Below are 22,247 nucleotides of genomic sequence, written 5' to 3' on the forward strand. Positions count from 1 at the left end.
AAAATGCAAATGATCCATTGTAACTGAGATTTTGTATTGGGAGGATTTTGTATTCACCCATTTACCCAGCTATCGCTCTACCCATCCACCCACCCACCTACCCATCCATCCTCTACCCAGTTATTAATACATATGAAGCTCTCAGGATATAAAGATGAATAAAATTACTTTCTGTCCTCAGATTACTCACATTCATAGACTATAAACTATAGACTATAAACAAGTAATTATATAGTCCACGATGATTAATATTGCTCATTCATTCATTTATTCACCCATTCATTCAGATATTTACTGAGCACCTATTATGTGTCATGTGCTATTCTTGGCCTTTCAAGTGCAGTAGTACCTATGGTTCCTGCCTTCCCGGAGCTCATAGTCTAGTGTGGGTAGACAGGCATTAAACAAGGAGCCAGACTCAAAAGCAAGAGACTTTCAGATGGTGCCAAGTGCTACATATGAAGAATACAAAATAGAGTGTTGGGAATCGAGTGACTAAGGAAGAGGGTGGTTGGGGTTTTTTTTCATATTAGCGGGTCAGGGAGGGCTTCTCTGAGGAGGTGACGTTTGAGCTGAGATCTGAAGGAGGAAGACCCAGCCATTCTTCTCCCAGCCAAGGAGAAGAATCAGAGGGAGAGCATCAGGCAGAGGAAACAGCAAGTGCTAAGGTCCTGGGGTTTGTTGTGCTTGGTAGTACTGCTACTAAGGGTAAGAATAATGATGGTGATGCCCCTTGGGCTGGAATGGAGAGAATGAGGAGTGAGGGAGTTGGCAGGGGTCACATTACACCAGGCCTTGTTGGCCTCTATAAAGAGGCTGGTTTTGGGTAAGTGCAGCCTGCTTTGGTGAGTGCAGAGGAGGGAGGTATCAGAGCATTTGGAGGAATCCAGAACAATGTCAGAAGGAAGCAGGCTCCATGGGAGAAGGACTTTGCCCAGAGAAAGGGAATCAGGTGAGTGGAATGGCGTGTGCATACATAAAGAGACATAGGAGAACATGGGTTTTTCCAGGAGCTGCGAGGAGGTTACCTGGGGACTGGTGGGGATGAGGCAGGAGAAGGTTGACAAGGCCCAGGATGAGCAAGACCCTCAGGGTCAGAAAACCGGGCCTGCCAGGAACCAGGGAAAATTAAGGCCAGGGCCCCATCAGCGGTACGGCTGGAGCACCCTCTAGTGGACATTGCAGAAAAGGGTTGGAGAGGGTAAACTGGCAGCTGGAGCCCATCCAGTTGGCAGTAATCTGGGCAAGACCATGAAAAAAAGATGATTGTCGTTAAATATACATAACATAAAATTTACCGTCTTAACCATACTATTCAGTATGTTTAAAAAACATTAAGTACATTCACAGTGTTCACGCTCATCATCATTCTCCAGTTCCAGAATTTTTTCATCTTCCCAGACAGAAACTGTACCACGAAACACTAACTCCTCCCCATCGGAAACCGCTGTTCTGCTTCCCGCCTCTATGAATTTGCCTGTTCTAGGTACTTCATGTAAAGGGACTCGTACCATATTTGTCCTTTGGTGTCCAGCTTTCTTCACTTCACGTGTCTTTCAGGCTCATCCATGTCTTAGCGTGTGTCAGTCCCTCTTTCCTTTTTAAGGCTGAATAATATTCCATTGCATGCATGTCCCACATTTTGTGTATCCATCCGTCTGTGGATGGACTCGTGGGTTGTTTCCACCTTTTGATTATTGTGAATAACGCTCCTAGGAACGTTGGCGTGCACGCTATTTTGACTCTATATCAGGGAGTGGAATTGCTTAAAAAACATACAGTAATTCTGTGTGTAACTTTTGGAGGAACCGCCAAACTGGTTTCCACAATGGCGTCACCATTTTACATTCTCGCCAGCAGGGCAGAAAGGTTCTAATTTCTCCACACCCTGGTCAATACTTGTTATTTTCTGGGGGTTTTGTTTGTTTGTTTGTTTTGTTTATAGACATATAATAACCAACCTAATGAACATGTAATGGTATCTCATTGTGGTTTTGACTTGCATTTCCCTAGTGACTAAGGATGTTGAGCATCTTTTCATCAGCTTATTGGCCAGCTGCGTAGCTTCTTTGCCCATTTTTGAATCAGGTTGTTTCTTTTCCTGTTGTCGAGTTGTAGGAGTGTTATATGTACATTCTGGATACTCATTCCTTATCAGAGATGTGATTGGCAAATATTTTCTCCCATTTTGTGAGTGTTCACTCCCTTGACACTGTTCTTTGATGTACAACGAGGTTTAATTTTGTTGAAGACCAATTTATCTATCTCTTTTGTTGCCTGGAATTAGTTTTTAAAATGGAAATGTAATATGCATTCAGAAAAGCGTACACTTCTTAAGCCGGATGGCCTGGGTCTGAATCCCAGTTCTGCTCCTTACCAGCTGTGTGATGGAGTGGCTTAACATCTCTGTACCCGTTTCCCCATCTCTATAACGGGGATAATAATAGAGCCTGCTTGTTAGAAATGCAGTGGGGTTCGATGAATGAATGTATGCAAGGCACTGTGAGCAGTAGTTGTCACCAGTAGGTGTCACTTTATAGGTGACAAATACTTTATAAGTGTTAGCTGTTATTGCTATGACGATATATTATACATTGAGTTTCTGCATGGCAGACACTGCGCTAAGCACTGTACATACATTCCATCATCCCATTTTTATCCTCACAACCCCCAAGAGATGGGTGTTCATTGTCCCCATGTTGTAGATGAGGAAACTGAGGCCTGGACCTTTATGAGGCTTGTCCAGTATCATTTCCTGGCACTTGTCCTCTACCATGTTTCGCCGAAAATAAGACCTACCCCAAAAAAGAAGCCCCGGTTAAGATTGTCAGCCAGATAGACACATTTAGTACGTTATGACGATGTTCCAGAAGAAAATGACATGATATTTGAATAAACGTAGATTGTTGTACATGAGAGAATAAGGCATTCTCTGAAGATATGCCCTATTTGGAACAAAAATTAATATAAGACCTGGTCTTATTTTCAGGGAAACACGGTAAGTGACCTCACTATATCCTGAGGTGCTAGGAAGATGCCCATTTTAGAGATTTAGAACCTGAGGCTCAGAGAGGAAAAATGACTGGCCCAAAGACACACAGTAAAGAAACAACACCTGGATTGAATCCTGGCCTGTGGACTCATATCTTACAGCTGATGAGGGGTAGAGGGTGTCTGTTGAGGCCAGGACCCCCATGTGGAAGAACGCTGTGCGCTGGATTCTGTTTCAGTGGTGCCCCTGAAGCTCCCGGGGACCGAGGGCCTGAGACCAGGGAGGATCTCCCGCGGGGGGCTGACTGGCCCATGAATTACATGGTCACCTGCTCCCCTTGCAGAGCGGGGTGAGCAGCCTGGCGTGAGCACTGGGGGGTCCTCTCGCAGCTGGGAGGAGGTCATGGAGCATCATAACCTTCTCTGTGTGTAACCCATTCAGTCTCACAAGACACTGCCGCCATTACACAGGTGAGGGAGTAGAGGCCCAAAGGGGTGAAGACGACCGTTCCTTTTGTTTTTCCTCCCTGAGAAAGTATGTTGGAACGCCGCTGTATGAGAATGATATGATACTGGGGTCATCTTGACTTGACTCATTATTATTATTTTGTAGAAAGTAAAATCATTAACAAACATACGTGCGTTCAGCTGCTAATAGTGAAAACGGGATGGCTGTTCATCCCTCCCTCCAAACCCCTGGCCACCACTGATCTTTATGCTGTCTCCATAGTGTTGCCTTTTGTACGTGTCATACAGTTGGAATCACACAGTATTTAGCCTTTTCAGATGGGCTCCTTTCACTTAGTGATATACATTTAAGGTTCCTCCCTGTCTTTTCATGGCTCAATAGCGCAGTAGTCACCTGTCATAACTGACTAAAAGCACACAGAGGGTCACCAGACACTGGCAAGGTTGCTGGGGTACACACACACACACACACACACACACCCTCAGGAACCAGGAACAACCCCCACTGGACCCAGATTCTAATCTCTTTCAGCTGCCACTCTGGCTTTGGACACCTCCCTGAACCTCACTTTCCTCGTCTGTGAAATGGGTGAGAGAAGCCTGCTCGGTTCCCCTCACAGGCTGTCGTGAGTAGATGAGAAAGACCTTGGGCAGCTGTAGAATTGCCAAGCAGGAGTTAGCAATCAAGGTCCAAGGCAGACTTTGTAACTTCATTCCAGAAACATTTGCTGATACCTGCTGTGCACTAGAGAGAGGTCAGATTCACATCTGTTCCTGGAGGACAAGCTCCATTTGCACTCAGGATCCAGTGCAGTGTCCACGTGATGGCCTACAAGACTGTCCGGCCTGAGCCCTGGCCACTCACGTGACCTCCTGTCCTAGCACAGGTCCTGTGCTCACTCCGTTCAAGCCACACCGGCCTTTAGAATGTTCCCTGAACACGCCAGGTATGTTTCTACCCCAGGGCCTTAGCACACGCTGTTTGCTCTCCTCCAGATTCCCTCTCCAGTTCCCTCTTCTCAGAGCATCTGTCAGTTCAAACGAAACCCCCCTGTGGGGTCTTCCCTGGAGCCATGTCTAAAGAAGGAGCCCCGGCCCCCACTCTCCTCTCCCAGCATGCTCATTGGCACATGCAGTGTCTTTCTCTCGCCCAGTGGAGGCTCTGAGAGGCAGGGAGCACTGAGCACAGTACCTGGCACGTAGTAGTCACACGGCACATAGGTGTGGAATGAGTGACAGAAGTAGCACCCACCATCCTTTTTGTTAGCATTTAATTTTTTTAGAGTGGTTTTGGATTTATAGCAAAATGGGGAAGAAAACACAGAGTACTCCCTTTCCAGACACACGCAGCCTCCTCCATTATCAAGATCTCCCACCAGAGGGTACATTTGTTACAATGGATGAACCCACACTGACACAGCATTGTCACCCCAAGTCCATAGTTTCAATGACGGTTCACTCTTGGTGTTGTACAACCCCCATTCTATAGGTGACACAAATGTGTAACATTTACCCATCACATTGGTATCAGACAGAGTCTCTTCATTGCCTTTTTAAAAAGCCCATGCTCTGCCTCTTCGTCCCTCCCTCCAACCCCTGGCAACCACTGATCTTTTTCCTGTCTCCAAAGTCTTTTCCAGAATGTCAGACAGTAGGTACCCTTTTCAGATGGGCTTCTTTCACTTAGTGATAAGCATTTAAGGTTCCTCCGTGTCTTTTCATAGCTTGAGAGCTCATTTCTTTTTAGTGCTGGATGATATTCCATTGTCTGGATGTACTACAGTTTATCCATTCACCTACTGAAAGCCCTCTTGGTTTCTTCCAGGTTTTGGTTATAAATAACGCTGCCATAAACATCTGTGTGCAGATGTGAACCTAAGTTCTCAGCTCCTTTGGGTAAAGCACCAAGGAGCATGACGGCTAGACCATATGGTTAGAGTATGTGTAGTTTTGTACCCTATCATTTTTTTAACTATACAATTCAGTGGCGTTTAGTGTACTCACAGAGTTGTGTACCCATCAACAGTCCATTTTAGAAGCTGTTCATGAACTCCCAAATAAACCAAGTACCCCTTAGCAGCCAGCCCCCAGTCCCCTCCTCAATAACGCGACCATTTATGGACCCCCAGGGTGTGCCAGGCACGCGCTGGGTTCATTCTCATGGTGACCCGACAAGGCAGAGACTATTGTTCCCAGAGATTGTTCTTGTCATTTTCCAGATGACAAAGCTGAGGCCCAGGGAGTGAAGTCCCTTGCCCACATCGCTCAGCTGGGAGGTGGTGGACCTGGGATTTGAACCCAGTGGAACTCGTGATCGGAGCATCTAACGCATGAACTGACGTCTCCCAAATTCCAGTCATTCTCCTATCTCCTTGAGAACTTTTCATATACACAAACCTCCTGGACTTACATTTCAGTTAACATCGTTCTTGCACTTGACGCACTTTTTAAAATATAACAGTTTTATGGAGGTGTAATTCACAGATCGTAGAATTCACTCATTTAAAGAGTGCAATTCAGTGGCTTGTAGTGTGTTCAGAGAGTTGGGTCACCATCCCCACAATCACCTTTAGAATATTTTCCTCCCCAAAGGAAAGCTGTTCCCATTAGCTGCCACCCCCAATCCTACTTCCTTCCAGTCCTAGGGAAGCTCTATTCGACTTCGTGTCTCTATGAATTTGTCTAGTCGAGGTACCTCATATGAAGGGAATCGTAATATTTGGCCTTTTGTGTCTGGCTCCTTTCATTTAGTGTAGTGTTTTCCAGGTTCCTCCATGCTGCAGAGTGTCAGTATTTCCTTCCCTTTAGTGGCTGAATAAGATTCTCTTATATGAACATTCCATGTTTTGGTTATGTGTTTGTTGGTTGGTAGGTTGACAGACGTTTGTTTTGCTTTCCCACTTTTTGGCTCTCGTGAACACTGCCATCATTTTTCTGTCCCTTTGTGCTGGTGTAATGTCTTCACCAGTCTAACCTCTGTGTGCACCACTTAGGAATTTTTTATTTTCTGATTCTTGTCTCCCTGCCCCAAACAAGAATGGCAGGATTGCAGGGTTCTGGACTCCCTTGTTTACCGTGGTGTTGTCAGTACAGAGCTGATGCTCCTTCAATGTTTGTTGAGTGAGTGAGGGAGGGAGGGAGGGAGGGAGTGGGTGAGTCCACAGCCAGGAGGGCACACAGGCCTGTGCACAACTAAGTAACCTGATGAAGGAGCGAGTGACTGGTCTCCTTTGACTTGGCTGTGGGGAAGCCAGAAAGGCTCCAGGGACAAGCAGAGTTGGGTCTTGACGGGTGAGTAGAAGTTGGCCAGGTAGAGAGAGGCAGGAAGGGCCACCCTGGCGGAGGGTTCAGCCTGAGCAAGGCCAGGAGGCCTGATAGCTTGTGTTGCACCAGTGATTCATTGTCCTTGACACATAGTTCCTGGGGGGTGACCACTGTGTTCTCCTGGTGGCCCCTTGTCACTGAGCAGAGAGGAGGGTTTAGAGGAAAATGGAGAATTTAGCTGGCGGGGGTGGGAGGGTGGGAGGGGTACAGAGTTCCAAGGACCAAGTTGCACCCTATTCGCCTCCGAAATCCCCGATTTGGTGATTCCTAAATGGCTGGCCTCAGATACATGCACCTGGGTCACCTCACAGCTTCTGAGTCCAGAGTTGCAGGTACTTTCCCTTGAGATTCTGCGTCAGGAGCGACACGCAGAAGCCAGGCCAGGCAGGAACGAGGACTTTGTGACAAACGGGGAGGAAGGTGAGAGGCACTGCTCTTGCATTCCAGCCTGTCCCTGCCCAGGGTAACTGGACCATCCCGTGTGGCAAGCAAAACCGACCATCTTGATCTCTATGTGAAATCTCACCATTTTTATATGTTGGAGCAAAAACATTCTTTTTTTCAATTTAGCCACACCCAGCTGCCTTCAACTAACACATGGGGTACTGGCAGTCTTGTTTCCCTCTCGTTATCTCTCTGAATCCTTGCCACCCCTTATGGGGAAACTGAGGCTTAAGGAAGTGAAACGACTTGGCCCAGGCTCGTACGGGGGGCAGGGCCACAGGCAGGATTCTTTCGGAAGCCTCCACCTTCTGGGGGCATCAGAAATGACCAGAGGGTCCTCCAGGGAGCGGTCCAGCTGCCGTTAGACGCTTCTCCCTCCAGCCCACCCCCACCATCCTTCCACATCTAGGAAGGCACCAGTCTCCTGTGCAGTGGTCAAACGTGACCACCAGGGGACACGATGGAGGTGATCCGTTGTCAACCCCGCATTTCATTATTAGTTTTTAACCCCTTCTGCGTGAGGGCCTTCATTCTAAACCTGAAAAAGCCACGTTTGCCACGACCCTTTTGATTTTCTGTTCATGCATGCCATTGATTCTTGGCCCACGTGTCACCCAACTCGTGTGTCTGTGACACATCTTGTGCTTGTTCATTTTACAGGCCTGACATCAGAGCCTCCGGGCTGAGGTGGGGACGTTCTTCTGCAGCCTGCACAGCCCTGGCCACCTCCCCACATGTGTCTTCACGGATGTCACCCCCTCCTCTTCCAACATCCTCTTCCAACATCCCCTTCTGCTTTCTCTTCCCCCTCCTTCTTTTCCTCTTTCTTCTTCCTTCTCCAAAAACTTGCACATTTATAATTTGCATACCATAACATTTACTCATTTTAAGTGTACAATTTCATGATTTCCCCCGTAAATTTACGAAATTGCACAACCATCACCCCTGTCCATTTCCAGACCTTCTCGTCACCCCAGAAAGAAGCCTTATACCCATTGGCATTCATTGCCCACGCCCCCTGCCCCCAGCCCCCGGCAGCCTCTGATCTCCTCTCGGTATGGTTTTGCCTTTTCTGGACATTTCCTATCCCTGGAATCACACAGCACGTGGTCTTCATGTCTGGCTTCGTTCCCTGAGCACAATATTTTTGGTGCAGCCACATTGAAGCATGCGTCAGTGCTTTCGTCTTCTCTATGGAACTGGCTCCTCCTCATTCTTGGGTCCCTTCCCTGCCCCCATCTACCCTGTCTGCCCTCCACACATTTGACAGAACCAACTGCCGCCTGAGGGGCAGTTCCTGGGTCAGGCTGGGCAGGAGGGGATGAAAAATGGTCTGCTTTTTCTTCTTCTCTTTTTTTTCCCCCCCAGCTGTGTGTTTTAAGTGATTTCAAACATTCTGCAGTTGATAACACCCTGTGGGTTGGCTCTGCCCTTGTGGGATGAGCTCACGGGTGCCTTGTTTGGGGTAGATAACCCCCGGTCCTGGTGTCCTGGTAGGCTGACCCCGGCGTGGGCCTCTCTCCTTGTTACCCTGCCAGCCAGGGTGGCTGAACCGATATGATCCTGAGCAGTCATGGCCAAGATGTTTTGAGTGCTTGCCAGAGAAATTAAAGAAGCAGCCCAATATCACACAGCTAGCTAAGTGCTGGGATGAGGATTTGAACCCAGGCAGTCTGCCTTTAGTGTCCACACCCTTCACTAGTGCCCTGGGCTGCCTCTACGAGACATGCCAAACTCTCCCTGGGTCTCAGTTTCCCCCTTGGACAGCCTTCTGCTCTGAATCCTCTGTGCCCTGAATCTGCAAGAGGTTGTCAACTGCTAGAGGACAGGGGCATGTGAATAGCTTCTGTGGGCCCCTTTTGGTGGTTGATGCTCGTCTTGCTGTGCCATGCACACAGTAGGTCTGCCCTCAGTGTGTTATGGATATGCACAGATCCAAATGTGGTTTCCTTGTCAGCAGGGAGAACTGAGAACTTGATGCTCTTCGGGAAATGGTTACAGGGCACCTACTAACCGCTGGGCTGCATGCCAGGCCCTGGGACCTTTGAGGTGACCCAGGCAGGCCCTGCCCATGGGCAGCTCACAGCCTTGTGGGAAAGGCAGGCCCTCATCTCACAAGCACCCTAATATATCCGAACAGGGGCTCAGCGACTCCTGCTTGTTCAGAGGGCTCCTTGGGGATGTGCTGTTTGCGTTGAGCCTGAAAGATGGTTGAATTTCCTCGGATGGAAAGGGCATTCCTGGCAGAGGGCTTTGCCCGAGCAAAGGTTGGCAGTCTGAGGGTCCACGCATGGCTGAGGAATGGGTATGGCTGGGCAGTACGGGGAGGCCAAATGGCAAAGGGCATCGAGGGCCGAGCCAAGAAGCAAGGTGCACCCTGATGGAGGATAGGCGCGTGGTGTCAAGCAGGCCCCTGCAGCGTTCTCGGGCGGGGACCATGTCGGCGCCTTCTCTCTCCAGCGGCTGGCACGGGGCCTGGACACAGTAGGTACACAAGGAGTGTGCGACACGCGAGCGGGCTGCCTGGGCTCCTAGGGGGTCACATGCAGAGGCCTGTGCGGTCCGCCAGGGCTGTGGGGAGCGGGAGGAATGCGGCAGCTCCGCTCCCCACACAGGAATGCTGCCCGTGGGCCAGGCCAGGCCATCCCGCATTTCTAGGGAAGCCAGAAATCTGCACTACTACCCGTAGTTCTGATGCTGAAATGTGGGCCACTGAATAGAAAAACAAAAGAGGACGCCTACCTTCTCTGCTCACCTCAACACAAAACAACACAAAAACAAAAACAACACCCAAACAAAATCCTGCCTGGGGGTTGGCTAGTGTTCAGTCTGTTTTCCTTCCTGAAGGCTGATGTCAGCACAACGTCCCATCTTTTTTGTAGACAGGAGTTTCTGCTCAAAGCTAAGCACTCTGAGTTGATTCACATAGTTATTTGGACATCCAACCTTTTTGTGGAAGGAAGGAAGGAATGAATGAATGAATGAATGAATGAATGAATGAATGACATTAATAAGAATTGCTGCAGGACCTGCTGTGGCCAGGTGTTATGTCAGGATGAGGACTGGGGGAGCCAGACTGACCAGAGGTGGGCCCTTGGGGAAGGGGATTGAAGGAGGAATTATAAAGAGGCAGAATGTTCCCCTAGAAGAGGTGCTATGGGACCCTGGGCTTGGAGGCCCCCTCTCACCCGAGCTGGGGGCTGCTGGAGGAGGCGGGACTGTTAGACCATAAGCTGGAGACCTCCCCATGAATAGGGACAGACCAGGTGAAGAGGAAAGGGGAGCGAGCGTATTGTTGTTCAGGGCTGTCATAACGAATTGCTGCACACTTAAAACAACCGATGTGTATTCTCTCCCAGTTCTGGGGGCCAAGTCCAAAACGAAGGTGTCCGCAGGTCCGTGCTCCCTCCTAAGATTCCAGGGGAGGCTCCTCCCTGCCTCTTCCAGCTTCTGGTGGCTCCAGGTGTTCCCCTCCAGGGCCTGCCACAGCCCTCACATGGCATTCTTTGTGCCTGAGTCTGCCCTCTGTCCCTTGTTAAGGACACATGGCGTTTAGGGCCTCCCTGGGTAATCCAGGATGATCCTTAACTTGAGATGATCCATCTCAAGATCCTTAACTTAGTTACATCTGCTAAGACCTTTTCCCAAATAAGGTCACATTTACAGGTTCTGGGTAGACATACATTTCTGGGGGGCCACCATTCAAGGAACAGCATGAGCAAAGGTCCTGAGGGCACAGGGCTGGTGGGGAAAGGAGGTGGTGTGGTGTCTGGTGGGGAAAGGTGGGCAGGGGCCTGGGGTGGGAAGGAGCAGTTTGGATTTTCTCCCAGGAGTGAAGGGGAGCCAGGTAAGGCTTTCAACGTGTGTGTGTGTGTGTGTGTGTGTGTGTGTGTGTGTGTGTGTGTGTATCGGGGGTACCTTTGTCACATTTGTGCATGCAGGTGGTTCCCATGGCCAGGTGGAGAACAGTCCCCCAGGGCACGGTAGGGCGGCTGAGCTGTCCAGAGTGAGAAAACCCAGACTAGGTAGGGGTGACTTCTGGCCTGGAGTGAAGGGGGTGGCAAGGGGTGGCACTGCTTCTGGAGGCATGTCCCTGTGACTTGGACCATCTCCAGGCTGGGAGAGTAGGAGTTTGGGGGCGTCTCCATCATCGGTGCCTGCCCACTCGCACCCGCCTCATCTGGGTTCGGCCGTCTCCGTCTTGCCAGGTTGTCTCTGTCTCCCCCCCCCCTTCCCTGCTCCCCAGCTCTCTCCCCAGCTGTGTTCTGTTCTCTTTGTCCCTGAGTGCTTCTCGGCCCATCTGTTTCCTTGCTTCCTTAGACTTTCTTTGAGTTCATCCGTTTCCTGTCTGTGTCTCTTTCTTGCCTCTTTGTCACCAGGTGGGTTTCACTCTCAGTGACTCTGCTCCCCTCCTCTGCTGTCCTCCTGTCTCTCTCATCCCCTCCGCCCCTTCCAGCCCTTTTCTCTCTCTCTCGGCGCTTCTCCTGGGCAGACCACTGGGAGACTGAAGATCGGTCTTCAGCAGCCTCCTTGCTCACAGTGGTGGTGGGCAGTTATTTAAGACGTCAGTCTGCAAGGATCACCTTGGCCGCTGTTCTGCTAGCCCCTCAGTTAGCAGGGCCTACCTCCCAGACTTTTCTGTTGTTTAGTCAATGTCCTCCCCACCCCCCATCCCACCCCCTACACATCAGCTATACAGCCAGCCAGCAGGGATCAGCCCTTCAACTGTGCATCAGCCAGCAAGTAGGGCCCAACCCTTTGGTTGTGCTTTTAGGACCCAGCGCTCTGCCTGTTCCATCAGCCGGGACGCCCCTCTGACTGAAGTGTAAACCAGTCCGCAAGTAGGGCCTGGGCTCCCGGTTGTACCGTCAGCTAGTCAGCGAGCAGGGTACCTTCAGCTGGACCTCCAGCTGTGTCCTCAGTGGACTGTCAACGTCAGGCAGTGAGTGGCTGGGCCCCATCGTCTGCCGGATGTGGGTGCTGAGAATCGAGGAAGCCACAGGCCTGCGTTAAAGAGCTTTGAAGTTCACCCATGTTTTCCGTAACTGCTGAGCTCAGCTCTCACCGCTGGTGTTCCAGGGAGTTTCCTGTCAGCTGCTCTGCAGGCCCTGGGTTGTGGGGCCCAGATGGGCCCAGGGGCTCGGGGGTGGGAGCTGGCACCTCTGCTAAGTGTCTGCACCCCTCCCTCTCTTCCTCCTTGGAAGGGAGGTTCCCGTCTCTGCCTCAGTGTGATGCCTCCGGGAGGCGGTCTTGACTGGGGGCTTGGAGCTGCCCCACCACTCAGCCCTCTGCCTCCCTGAGCTTCAGCTCCCTTATCTGGCCAGTGGAGACGTTAATATTTCCCAATGGAAGCACTGTGGGGACTAAACTTGGTGTATTATACTACTTTATCTGATCCCTAAAACCTTGAACCGTGAGGGTACTCCATCCCATTGTACAGAAGGGGTAAGTGAGGCTCAGAGGGTGAAGTCACTTGCCAAGATCGCACTTTTTTGAAGGAAACATCCAAGAAAGGTCGCCTTGGGTCAGCCTTAGGTGTGCAATAATTTGAATTCTTAATCTCTGAAAGTGGATGTGCCCGCACCCCCGCGTCATGCAGCTGGTGACTCTGGGAGCTGGTCTCCCTTCCTCAGCACCCGCCTCCCCAATAGGAGTGGACAGAACCCAGGACTCGTGGTGGGGAGGCCTGCATTCCAGCCTTGGAATCAGCCTTGGCTCAGTTTCCAGCTTGCCCTATGGCCTTCACCAAGTCCTTAGTGCTCTCTGGGGCCTCGGTTTTCTCCTTCTGTAAAATGGGGACAATCAAGGCCTCCTGCCAAGGCTGCTCGGAAGCTTAGCTGCGTCAGAAGGAACTTGGCTGAAGCTGGGAGGGATTGTGTGAACCAAAGAGATCCCAAGTTTGTTTATTTTGTTTCCGTGTAAGAAGTCGGGGGGGGGGGCCTCCTGTTCTGTGTGTGATTTGGGGGAGGAACCACCACACTTGTACTCACACATTCACTCACTCATAGCACACTTGCACACGCGCACACACACACAGACACACACTAGCACACACATTCACACACAAAAGTATAAAACACAGCTTGACAATCACACTGTCACACATATAGAGGTGCATGCACGCACATCCCCTCCCTCTTCCTGCCACACAGCTGACCCCCCCCCAAGCCCCCCTCCCCCAGAGCGCCCACCTCCCCATGGAGACGCCTGAGGGTCCAGACCACTCTGCTGGCTTTGGGAGGAGCCACCCCTGGACCCGCCCTGCCAGGACAGCCCAGCCACCAGAGGTGCTCCAGGCAGGGCTCACGGGACCTGAGCAGTGGCTTCGCTGCCCCAGAGGCAGCCGTGGCCATTAGCAGGGCATCTGGCTGGGCCTCTGGCTGCCAGCGGCCTCTGAATGATTCATGCCGCCTTGAACTTGACTCCACTGTGACAAAACCCAGCGGGAAGAGCCGCCCCCTCCAGAGGAAAACTGGAAGCTCGTGCAATGCTCGCGGCATAACTCAGGCACCAGAGATGGAGTATTATTACTGCCCCGGCTTGCTGAAGTTCTTACGGTACCTCTGGGTGAGTGGGGCCGGCCAGACTGGTGTCTTCTTTTTCTTCTCCTCCTGCCTCCTGCCAAGTTTGCTTTTCGGCTCTGCCAGACTAGCAGCGTCTCTGTTTTCTTGAAGAAACGGTGGTCGTTTTGAGGAGGAGGGGGTGTTGGGGAAAGGGATGGGGGCTTGTAGAAGAGCATGGAGTCCTGACTATGTGGGGATTGGTGGTTCAAGAGTGGTCACAAGTGGCCTGAGAAAAACGAGAAAAACAAGGACAGTGTGTGTGAGTTTTCCAGAAAGCGACATTTCTTTGATTTAAAGGGCTATTCTTCATTCTGAAATTATATCCTTCTTGCCTTTGTGTGCATGTGAAAATGCCGTCTTTTATGAGATGAAAAGAATAGATTTCGTTTTTCTTTCGGTGAACTTACTAAGTAGAATTAAAAAATTGAAACCTTTGCCTTATGTTCTGTCTTACTATATAACAGAAAGAAAAAAAAAAAGCCTCTGAAACTTTTTCTGACAAAATACCAAAGTCAGAGAATCCATGCGGAAGTACTTTTTGGGGTATAAAGTGGTTTTCAAATCTTGTTTAGACTCTGAGACTGACCTGCTGTGTGTCTTTGGGCAAGTAGCTTCCCCTCTCTGAGCCTCTATTTCCTCATCGGCAGTAGGTGATGGTGGGTTATGTAACATTCATCACGACTCTGTGAATGGAGGGGCTTAGCAGGGAATCTTCACGGGTGGGTCTCGGAGTTTTCCAGAACATTTGCCATTGGGTTGAGAAGCCGAAAAGGAAAAGACTTGGGAAATATTATTTTTCCCCTGCTGAGTGTCTGCAAATGCTTTAGATGCCTTCTCACCCAGGGAATTTTCCGGAGCTCCTAAAAATATGAGTTTAGAAAACATTGTCCTTTAGCTACCTCTCCCCCAGAGTCGGCCCTCCCTCCCAAACCCTCTGGAGCAGTTGGAAAACAGAAGCCCCTTGGGGTCCATATCCTTTGATTATTGACATTTGACTATTGTCATATTATGCCTGTAAGGTGACATTTGTTGACTTACCTTAGTTTTGTTGTTTATTACAAAAAAGAACATTGTAGAAAACTTAGAAAACCCTGAAGAGCATGAGGAAAGAAATAAGTCACCCATATTCGTCGGTGGTTTTGAATTTTGCCGTTCACAGGGTCCGTATGACCTTGATGTGCTCAGCTGTGTGTCAGGCTCTGGGCTCGGTGTTAGGGAGGCTGTGACATCGTGATTTATAATACCGTGTTTCCCCGAAAGTAAGACCTAGCCGGCCATCAGCTCTAATGCGTCTTTCGGAGCAAAACTTAATATAAGACCCGGTCTTCTTTTACTAGAAGACCGGGTATAATATAATAATAATATAATATAATTATAATAAAATATAATTAATATAATATGATATAAACTGGGTCTCATATTAATTTTTTCATCAAAAGGTGCATTAGAGCTGATGGGTCTTATTTTCCGGCTGGGTCTTATTTTCAGGGAAACACGATAAGAAGTGCGTATTTTGTCTTTGTCCCCTCTCTGAGGCACAGAGGTCTTTGTGCCTGAAAACCCTGGGAGCCACTAAAAGCCTTGGAATTTCCTAAGTAATAAGAGCAGTAAAGATGTCTTGATATTCATAACAAACCCCTTTCAACTATTCCTGAGTTACAGCACCTGAGGATGGGAGCTGGTTGCCAGGGAAACCAGCCATAGGATTAGAGGGTAGGAACTTTCAGTTCCACCCCGTTGACCTCCAGGTGTGAGAGAAGTGTTGGAAGTTGAATCGATGGCCAGTCAATCAATGCCCAGTGATTCTCTCAGTCATGCCTATGTAATGAGCCTCCTTAAAAACCCAACAGGATGGTGTTCAAGGAGCTTCCAGGTTGATGAACACCTGGAGATTCAGGGCGAGGTATGCACTCAGAAAGCATGGGAGCCCCACCCCTTCCCACAGACCTTGCCCTCTGCATCTCTTCCATCTGGCTGTTCCTGAGTCATATCCTTTCATTAAAAATCAGTGATCTAGTCACTGTGATCTAGTCGCAGTGATCTAGTCAATGTTTCTCTGAGCCACTCTAGCAAATTAATCGACCCCAAGGTGGGGGACCTGGGAATCTTTGATTTGTTGCCAGTTGGTCAGAAGCACAGGTGCCAACCTGGCCCTGCCACTGGCGTCTGAAGTGTGTGTGTGTTGGGAGGCAGTGTCGTGGGACTGAGCCCTTCACCTGTGGGATCGACACTGGCTCCAGGTAGGTGGCGGTCGAATTGAGTTAAACTGCAGGACATCCCGCTGGGGTCGCACATTGTGCAGAGACGACTGAAAGGCAGTCTGTGCCACCCCCAGGAGCTTAGAATTCACTGTGGCCTCTGGGCACGTCACCAGATGGCTGCCGTCATGTAGCCATTCAACACACACTTACCAGAAGCAGTTCGGAGCTGGGGTCAGATACTCAGGACGCAGGAGTGAGCAAGACAGACCTGGTCCCTGCCCTTGTGGAATTTACTGTCCGATGTCGACATGGACCCTTCACAAGGACCCTTCACAAGGAATAAAGACCACATGTGTGTTAGGATGGGGTCGTGCATGGAGCTGCGAGGACATGGGGGTCCGGGAGAGCCTCCCAAGGAAGCTTTGGAGGACTGGCAGGTGATGCCACGATAGGGCAGGGAAGGGTGAGCCAGGCAGATGGAACAGCAGGTGCTAAGGGCTGGCTGGGGTGGCGGCGAGAAAGAGTAAGACCCGTCGGCATGCTTGTGGTGGGTCCCAGGAACCCTCAGCCTGACTGGCCGGTGGGAGGTAGGAGAGTGGTGGATGCTGTCAGCCTCACAGGGCAGCTTGGAGGGTGGTCAGAGGCACAGCTCCTCACCTGGCCTGCCCCAACTCCCTATATGACCTTGGGCGCGTCTTTGCTTCTCTGAGCCTCCATTTCCCCATCTGAACCATAAAGAGGTGGTTTAGAAGGTCTTTCTGAGATGTCAAGCAGGGAGAGACTTCCACTTGGTCACCTGCCTCCCGTGGGTGACCAGGTCCTGGAGTGTGGAGGCGCATGCCACTGGTTTTGCAACTTACCTGCAATTTGCAATTTCCCTATCCCTCCACATCACTGAAGATAACCCAGCACACGTGCGTGCAACAAGATTAGCTCCATGTCTGGAATGTTAAGCTGGCAACTCTTGCTTGTTGAGCTCCCAAGGAAGCTTGGGAATGTGGAAAATCCACAGGCTTCAGATCGTAGTGAAGCCAGATGGCCTCGGGCAGGCCACTTCACCTCCCCGGGCCTCAGCTTCTTTATCTGCAAAGTGGGGACATGCCGTCATCCTCCTTTGCGGGTTGGGACCATTCCTGCGAAACCTAGAAGCTGCTCCCCAGCAAATTTAACTCGTCCTCCATCAGACTGAGAGTGACCAGCTGACCATGAACTAGTGTACAGGTCCAGTGGGGGGTGGCTGGCTTTCCCCACCCCGGCCGTAGCTTTGCCTGGTGTGGAATGTGCGTTCACCTGTCAGTCCTTCAGCCCTGGCCCCTCCTCACTGCTCTCAGGTTTCTGCTCAATGTCACTTCTTTACTGAGGTCTTCCCTGACCCGTCTGCCTAAAACATTCACTGTCCCATTACCCTAGTTGCTTAAATAAAACTTTTTTTGGGGAATGTTTTAGATTTATCAAAAAGTTGCAAAGGCAGTAGAGGGAGTTCCTTAATACCCTTCACCCAGCCTCCCCTCGTGTTAGCATCTTGTTGTAACCACGACATTACCCTGGGTGCAATACAGTTAAGTAAACTCCAGGCTTTTTTTCCAGTGGTTCTCACCTAGGGGCGACCTGCAGGGGACATTTGGCAATGTCTGCTGACCTTCTTTGATTGTCACAACTGGGGCTGGGGTATGCTGCCAGCATGTAAACAGTGGGTAGAGGCCAGGGGTGCCCCTAAACATCCTACCGTGCCCAGGACGGCCCCCCACACCCCAACCCCCCCCCCAAAATGATCTTGCCAAAAATGTCAGTAGTACCGAGGTTGAGAAACACTGCTTGATCCAGATTTCACCAGATTTTCCTCTAAGGTCCTTTTCCTGGGCCAGGATCCCACCCGGGATCCTGGGTGTATTTGCCTCTGTAAGTTTCATCCCTTAGCAGGGCCTCAGTAACTGCTCGCAAGTGAATCAGTGATGCCAGGTATGCACCTCTCTCTGTGTGTGCCCACTGATCACTCCAACACTTGCCCACGTTATTTAAAAACACTTTGTAAACATGATGTTTAACGGCCGCTTAATAGGCCCACCCGTCGTCAGCCTTCGTTTCTTAGCCATTGACCTGTGGTCGGACGCTTGGGTTGCGCCCAGACATTCGCTGTCCGCACAACTTCATGGTGATACTTCTCAGCCTTAAATCTTTATTCGCCTTTCACGTTATTCCCAAGCCTCCTTCCTAGAAGTGGGCCGAGTGTGGGCTACAGCAGGTTTCTGCAAAGTTGTCACTTGGTGGTGGGATGTTGGTGGCTTCCTGTTGGAGGCCCGCGTCCACTGTGAGGCGGCAGTTCTATTCGGGGGGGAGGGGGAGAACCGCCTGCCCCGCCGTCAGGGCCTGTCACTGGCCCAGCATCATCTGGGAAGTGGGGGAGGAAGATTAAGTTTCTTTTTCAAATCATTAGTAATCGTAGCTGATGGCGACCGCTGCCGTGGCTGTTTTGAGTTACTTAATCTCCTGTGTTGCTAGATAACCTAGTCAGATGGTCCCAAGGCCGGTGGCCTCGTCGGGACATTGGCATCGAGCTGTTTGCGCATGGTTGTCAATTACAACGATAGGCGTAGTCATAATAAGAATGGCCATCGTCACTACCACCATTCCTCCTGAGCACACAGAAATTCCTGGGCCTGTGCTAAGTAAGTGCCTTTCGTGGGTGTCTCATCATATCCTCACGAGAACCCTGTGGGTAGGTCTCCCGAGCAGCCCCATTTTGCAGTTAGGGAACCGAGGCCCACAGAGGTGAAGCCGCTCATCTAAGGTCCTCCAGCCAGGCGGTGTCGAGACTGCGTTTGAGCACGGGTCTCTCTCTCTCTGTGTCATGTTAACTACTTCATTGAGCCGGATCTTCTGGTCCCTCCTATGAGGAAACCAAGGCCTGTGGCGTGGAGGCGACTTGCCAGCCTACAGGAAAGCTTTTTAATCACGTCACACTTTGCAAGGCGGAGGATTCTAGAAGGCTGTTGCCCTGGGCCAAGCTGGGCTCTGGAGGGAGAGAGCCCTGGCTTAGAATCCCAGCTCCGTCAAAAGCAAATCACGTCATGGCTCTGAGCCTCAGTTTCCGTCTGTCAGTGCGGGTGGTCAGCCCCTCCTTGCAGGACTGTGCTTAGATAAGGAGCATTGGTGTCCTTGACACAGGGCTAGACTTACAGCGGTCACTCAATATCTAGCTATTTTGGGGGGGGGGGGGCTGGAGAGGGCTCTGATACAATGGCAGAGACCCTTCCCCACGGCCCCACCCCCGCTCCAGCCTTTCCCAGGTCCGCTGAGCCTGGGAGGCTAACTTGTGGCTGGCCACCTCCCTCCACTCTGTCACCCACAGCTAAGGAGGTTGCCAGAGTGTCTGTCACTTCTGACAGCTTCAGGAAAACGCTATGTGCCGTGGAGACCGACAGCAAGGACGGTCCCGTGCTGTTGGCTGCGGGTCCCTCGCCTGCTCCCTTTCAGATGCCTCCTTGCCAGGGTCTGTGGTTCAACGTCTCGGTCTCCATGGGATGATGGGAAAACCACTTTGTTTTCCAGTGTGGTTGGTAAGCTTCATCTCGCCATGCTCGACTCCATGACCAGATTTCTTTGGGTGGAAAAATGTCCAACTATCTAAACATGGTTGGATTGGCTGTTCTGTCCCTCAGGCTTCCTTGCTACTGGTTTACTTAGCATTATCCCTTGCTCAGCTTCTCATCAGCTCCGGGAATAATAATATCCGTCATGAGTTAACAGCATGTACAGCATGTCTCTTTCCTTCCCAGCACTGCCAAATGGGGTGTCATGGTTAATCCTCACAACAGCCCCGAGAGGTGGGTGTTATTATTATTATTTTACAGGTGAGAAAACCAAAATTCCAAGAGATTGCGTACCCACCTGATTATTGAACAGCTGATAAGGGGCAGAGCTGGGATTCGAACTTGGGAAGTCTGGTGCCGAAGCTAATGTGCTTGGTTCTGCTTGGTTATGGCATACAACTTCCCCCAGGCGGGAGGGTGGTCTGTCCTGTTCACTGCCCTGTCCTCAGCCCCTGACACAGTGCCTGGCACATAGTAGGTGCTCAGCAGATGCAGGCTGATAGACTACCGGACGGGACCAGTGTATGAAAAGCGTTGTGGGGATTAAATAGCTGTGAGCTTTAGTGTGCTGCGATTGCTACTGTTATTTTTATTTCGAGCTCCTGATTCTCAGATCTTGGCGCCTTCAGTTCGTGCAGAGGGTCTGGTTTGGCTGTGCAGTGTCTGTGGCTACAGTAGAAGAACTGGCTATTTTTGTGCTGTGTAGTTGGGCCTGAGGTTTGGGCCATAGGACAGCTTGTTTGCATCTGACTCGAGCCATGGGTCGTTTAAAACCCAGTTGCAGAGTGGAGAACAGGGTCTTGGAGTCAGGCTCGGCTGGCTTCTAATCCCCACCGAGCCACTTCAGTAAAGAAGCATTGGGCCTCACGCAAATCTCTTAACCTCTTGGAAAGTCAGTTTTGCCATCTGTAGAATGGGAGTAAAGATAGCATCTCCCTCGTGGGATGTCCTGAGGATTCAATGAAGCAGTGCAAACAAAGCCAGCACATAGTAGGCCCTGAATAAGTGTTAGCAGTTGATGCCAGTATAGACTTGTCGTGGCCCCTCAATTCGGTTCAGTTAAACACATGTGCCAGGCCCTGTTCTAAGTGCTTGGGACACATCAGTGAACAAGAGGGTCCAAGATTCTTGCCTCAGGGGCTAACATTCTAGTGGGGTTCAGGCAATCAGCAATGGGTGCGGTACATAAGGAGATTGTATAGTGTGTCAGGAGGCGGGGCATGCTGTGGAAGGAAGGGAGGAAGGAAGCAGGCACAGAGGCTCAGGGGGGCTTGGAGCAGGGGTGTCCAAACTGCGGCCCACAATCCATTGTTAATTGGCCCGCAGCAAATTCCAAAAATATATTTAGTTTACTTAAATAAACCAGGTGAGGCAATACGTACTTCACCTCGAGGGAGTGGCCCGGCTGTTTGTGTATTTTACCGCATATGGCCCTTGGTGAAAAACGTTGAAAAGAGTTTGGACACCACTGGCTTAGATGGACTGGGCCGGGGGCCTCCCTGAGAAGGTGACATTTGAACAGAGGCTTTGGAAAAGCGGACAGAATAGGCTAGGGGATCGGGGGGAAGAGGTGGCAGCCAGTGCAAAGGCCCTGAGGTCTGTGTGTGCACAGGCACCTTTGTGGAACTGGAAGGAGGCCAGGTGGCTGCAGCAAGAGTGAGTGAGGGGAGGGGAGTCGGCAGCAAAATTACTCAGGGCCTGAGGCCACTCGAAGGACTTTGCCTTATGCTCTGAATCCGATGGAGCCATGGAGGGGTACTGCTTTGAGTAGGAGTGACACAGTCTGACTTGAGTTGTGAATGGATCCCACTGGTTATCACGCAGGGAACAAACTAAAGCAGGACAAAGGCAGAATCAGGGAGACCAGCGAGGAAACACTGCAGCTGTCCAGGTGGAGATTGCAGTGGCTCAGACCAGGGGCAGCAGAGTGGTGGCGAGAAGTGGGTGGATTCGGGATCTGTTCTGAAGGCTGAGCCACAGGATTTGCTGATGGATTGGATGCGGGATGGGAGAGAGAGAACCATGAAAACACTGAGGGTTCTGGGCCTGATAGTGGGAAAGATGGAGCTGCCACTGACCTCCGTTAGGAAAACTGTGGGTGGGGGGTGTCTTGGGGGCTATCAGGGTTTGGCTTTGGACTTGTCAAGTTTGAAATGTCCATCAGACATTCACATTCCCCATCCTGTCCCTGCCTCACTTAACCCTGTCTGTGCAATGGGAAGATAATTCCTGCTCTGCCCAATCTAAAGGTTGAGATGCTTGGGTGGGAATTTTTAAGGACTGCCCATGAGGACTAAAACACCAAGCCCCTATCGTGAGCTTCTTTACCCCCTTAGATATTTCCCAGCGTTTCTGAGCCCCCAGGAAGAGACACTCAGAGCCTTTTAAGGACAGGCTCTGCTAACTTCCTCTATAGGGTTTCTGAGAATTCAGCTGGACCAAGGCCAGCTCCCGGTGGCATGTCCCTTAATTTGACAGTGTCTGACTCTTTGTCCACCTGTTATGGCCTCTTCCGGCAGGACCACTGCCCCCATTAGTCTGCACTACCCTTGACATAAAATGAAAGGAGAATTGTGTGATGCTGATGGCTCCCCAGGCCTGGAAAGCCACTCCCTGGTCCTCAGTAGGCCTTGGCTGTTCTCCCATGCAATTGGGATGTCATATTG

At 50.7% G+C, this 22,247-nt stretch overlaps 1 protein-coding gene across 5 annotated transcripts in view; it reads left to right on the forward strand.

Moving 5' to 3' along the window:
- KIAA1671 overlaps nt 1-22,247 on the forward strand; it is a 188,612-nt gene that overhangs the window by 76,415 nt on the left and 89,950 nt on the right. For 2 of the 5 annotated variants that reach the window (XM_081036557.1, XM_081036558.1), the window contains exon 1: nt 13,523-13,794. The exons of the other annotated variants lie outside the window; for them this stretch is intronic. In XM_081036557.1, coding sequence (XP_080892683.1) covers nt 13,744-13,794 — 51 coding nt within the window. In that variant the 5' untranslated portion in view covers nt 13,523-13,743. Of the gene's footprint in view, nt 1-13,522; nt 13,795-22,247 lie in introns of those variants that run through there. 5 annotated transcript variants of the gene reach the window in all.

Source organism: Rhinolophus hipposideros (genome assembly GCF_964194185.1).
Source record: "Rhinolophus hipposideros genome assembly, chromosome: 24".
Classification (NCBI taxonomy): domain Eukaryota; kingdom Metazoa; phylum Chordata; class Mammalia; order Chiroptera; family Rhinolophidae; genus Rhinolophus; species Rhinolophus hipposideros.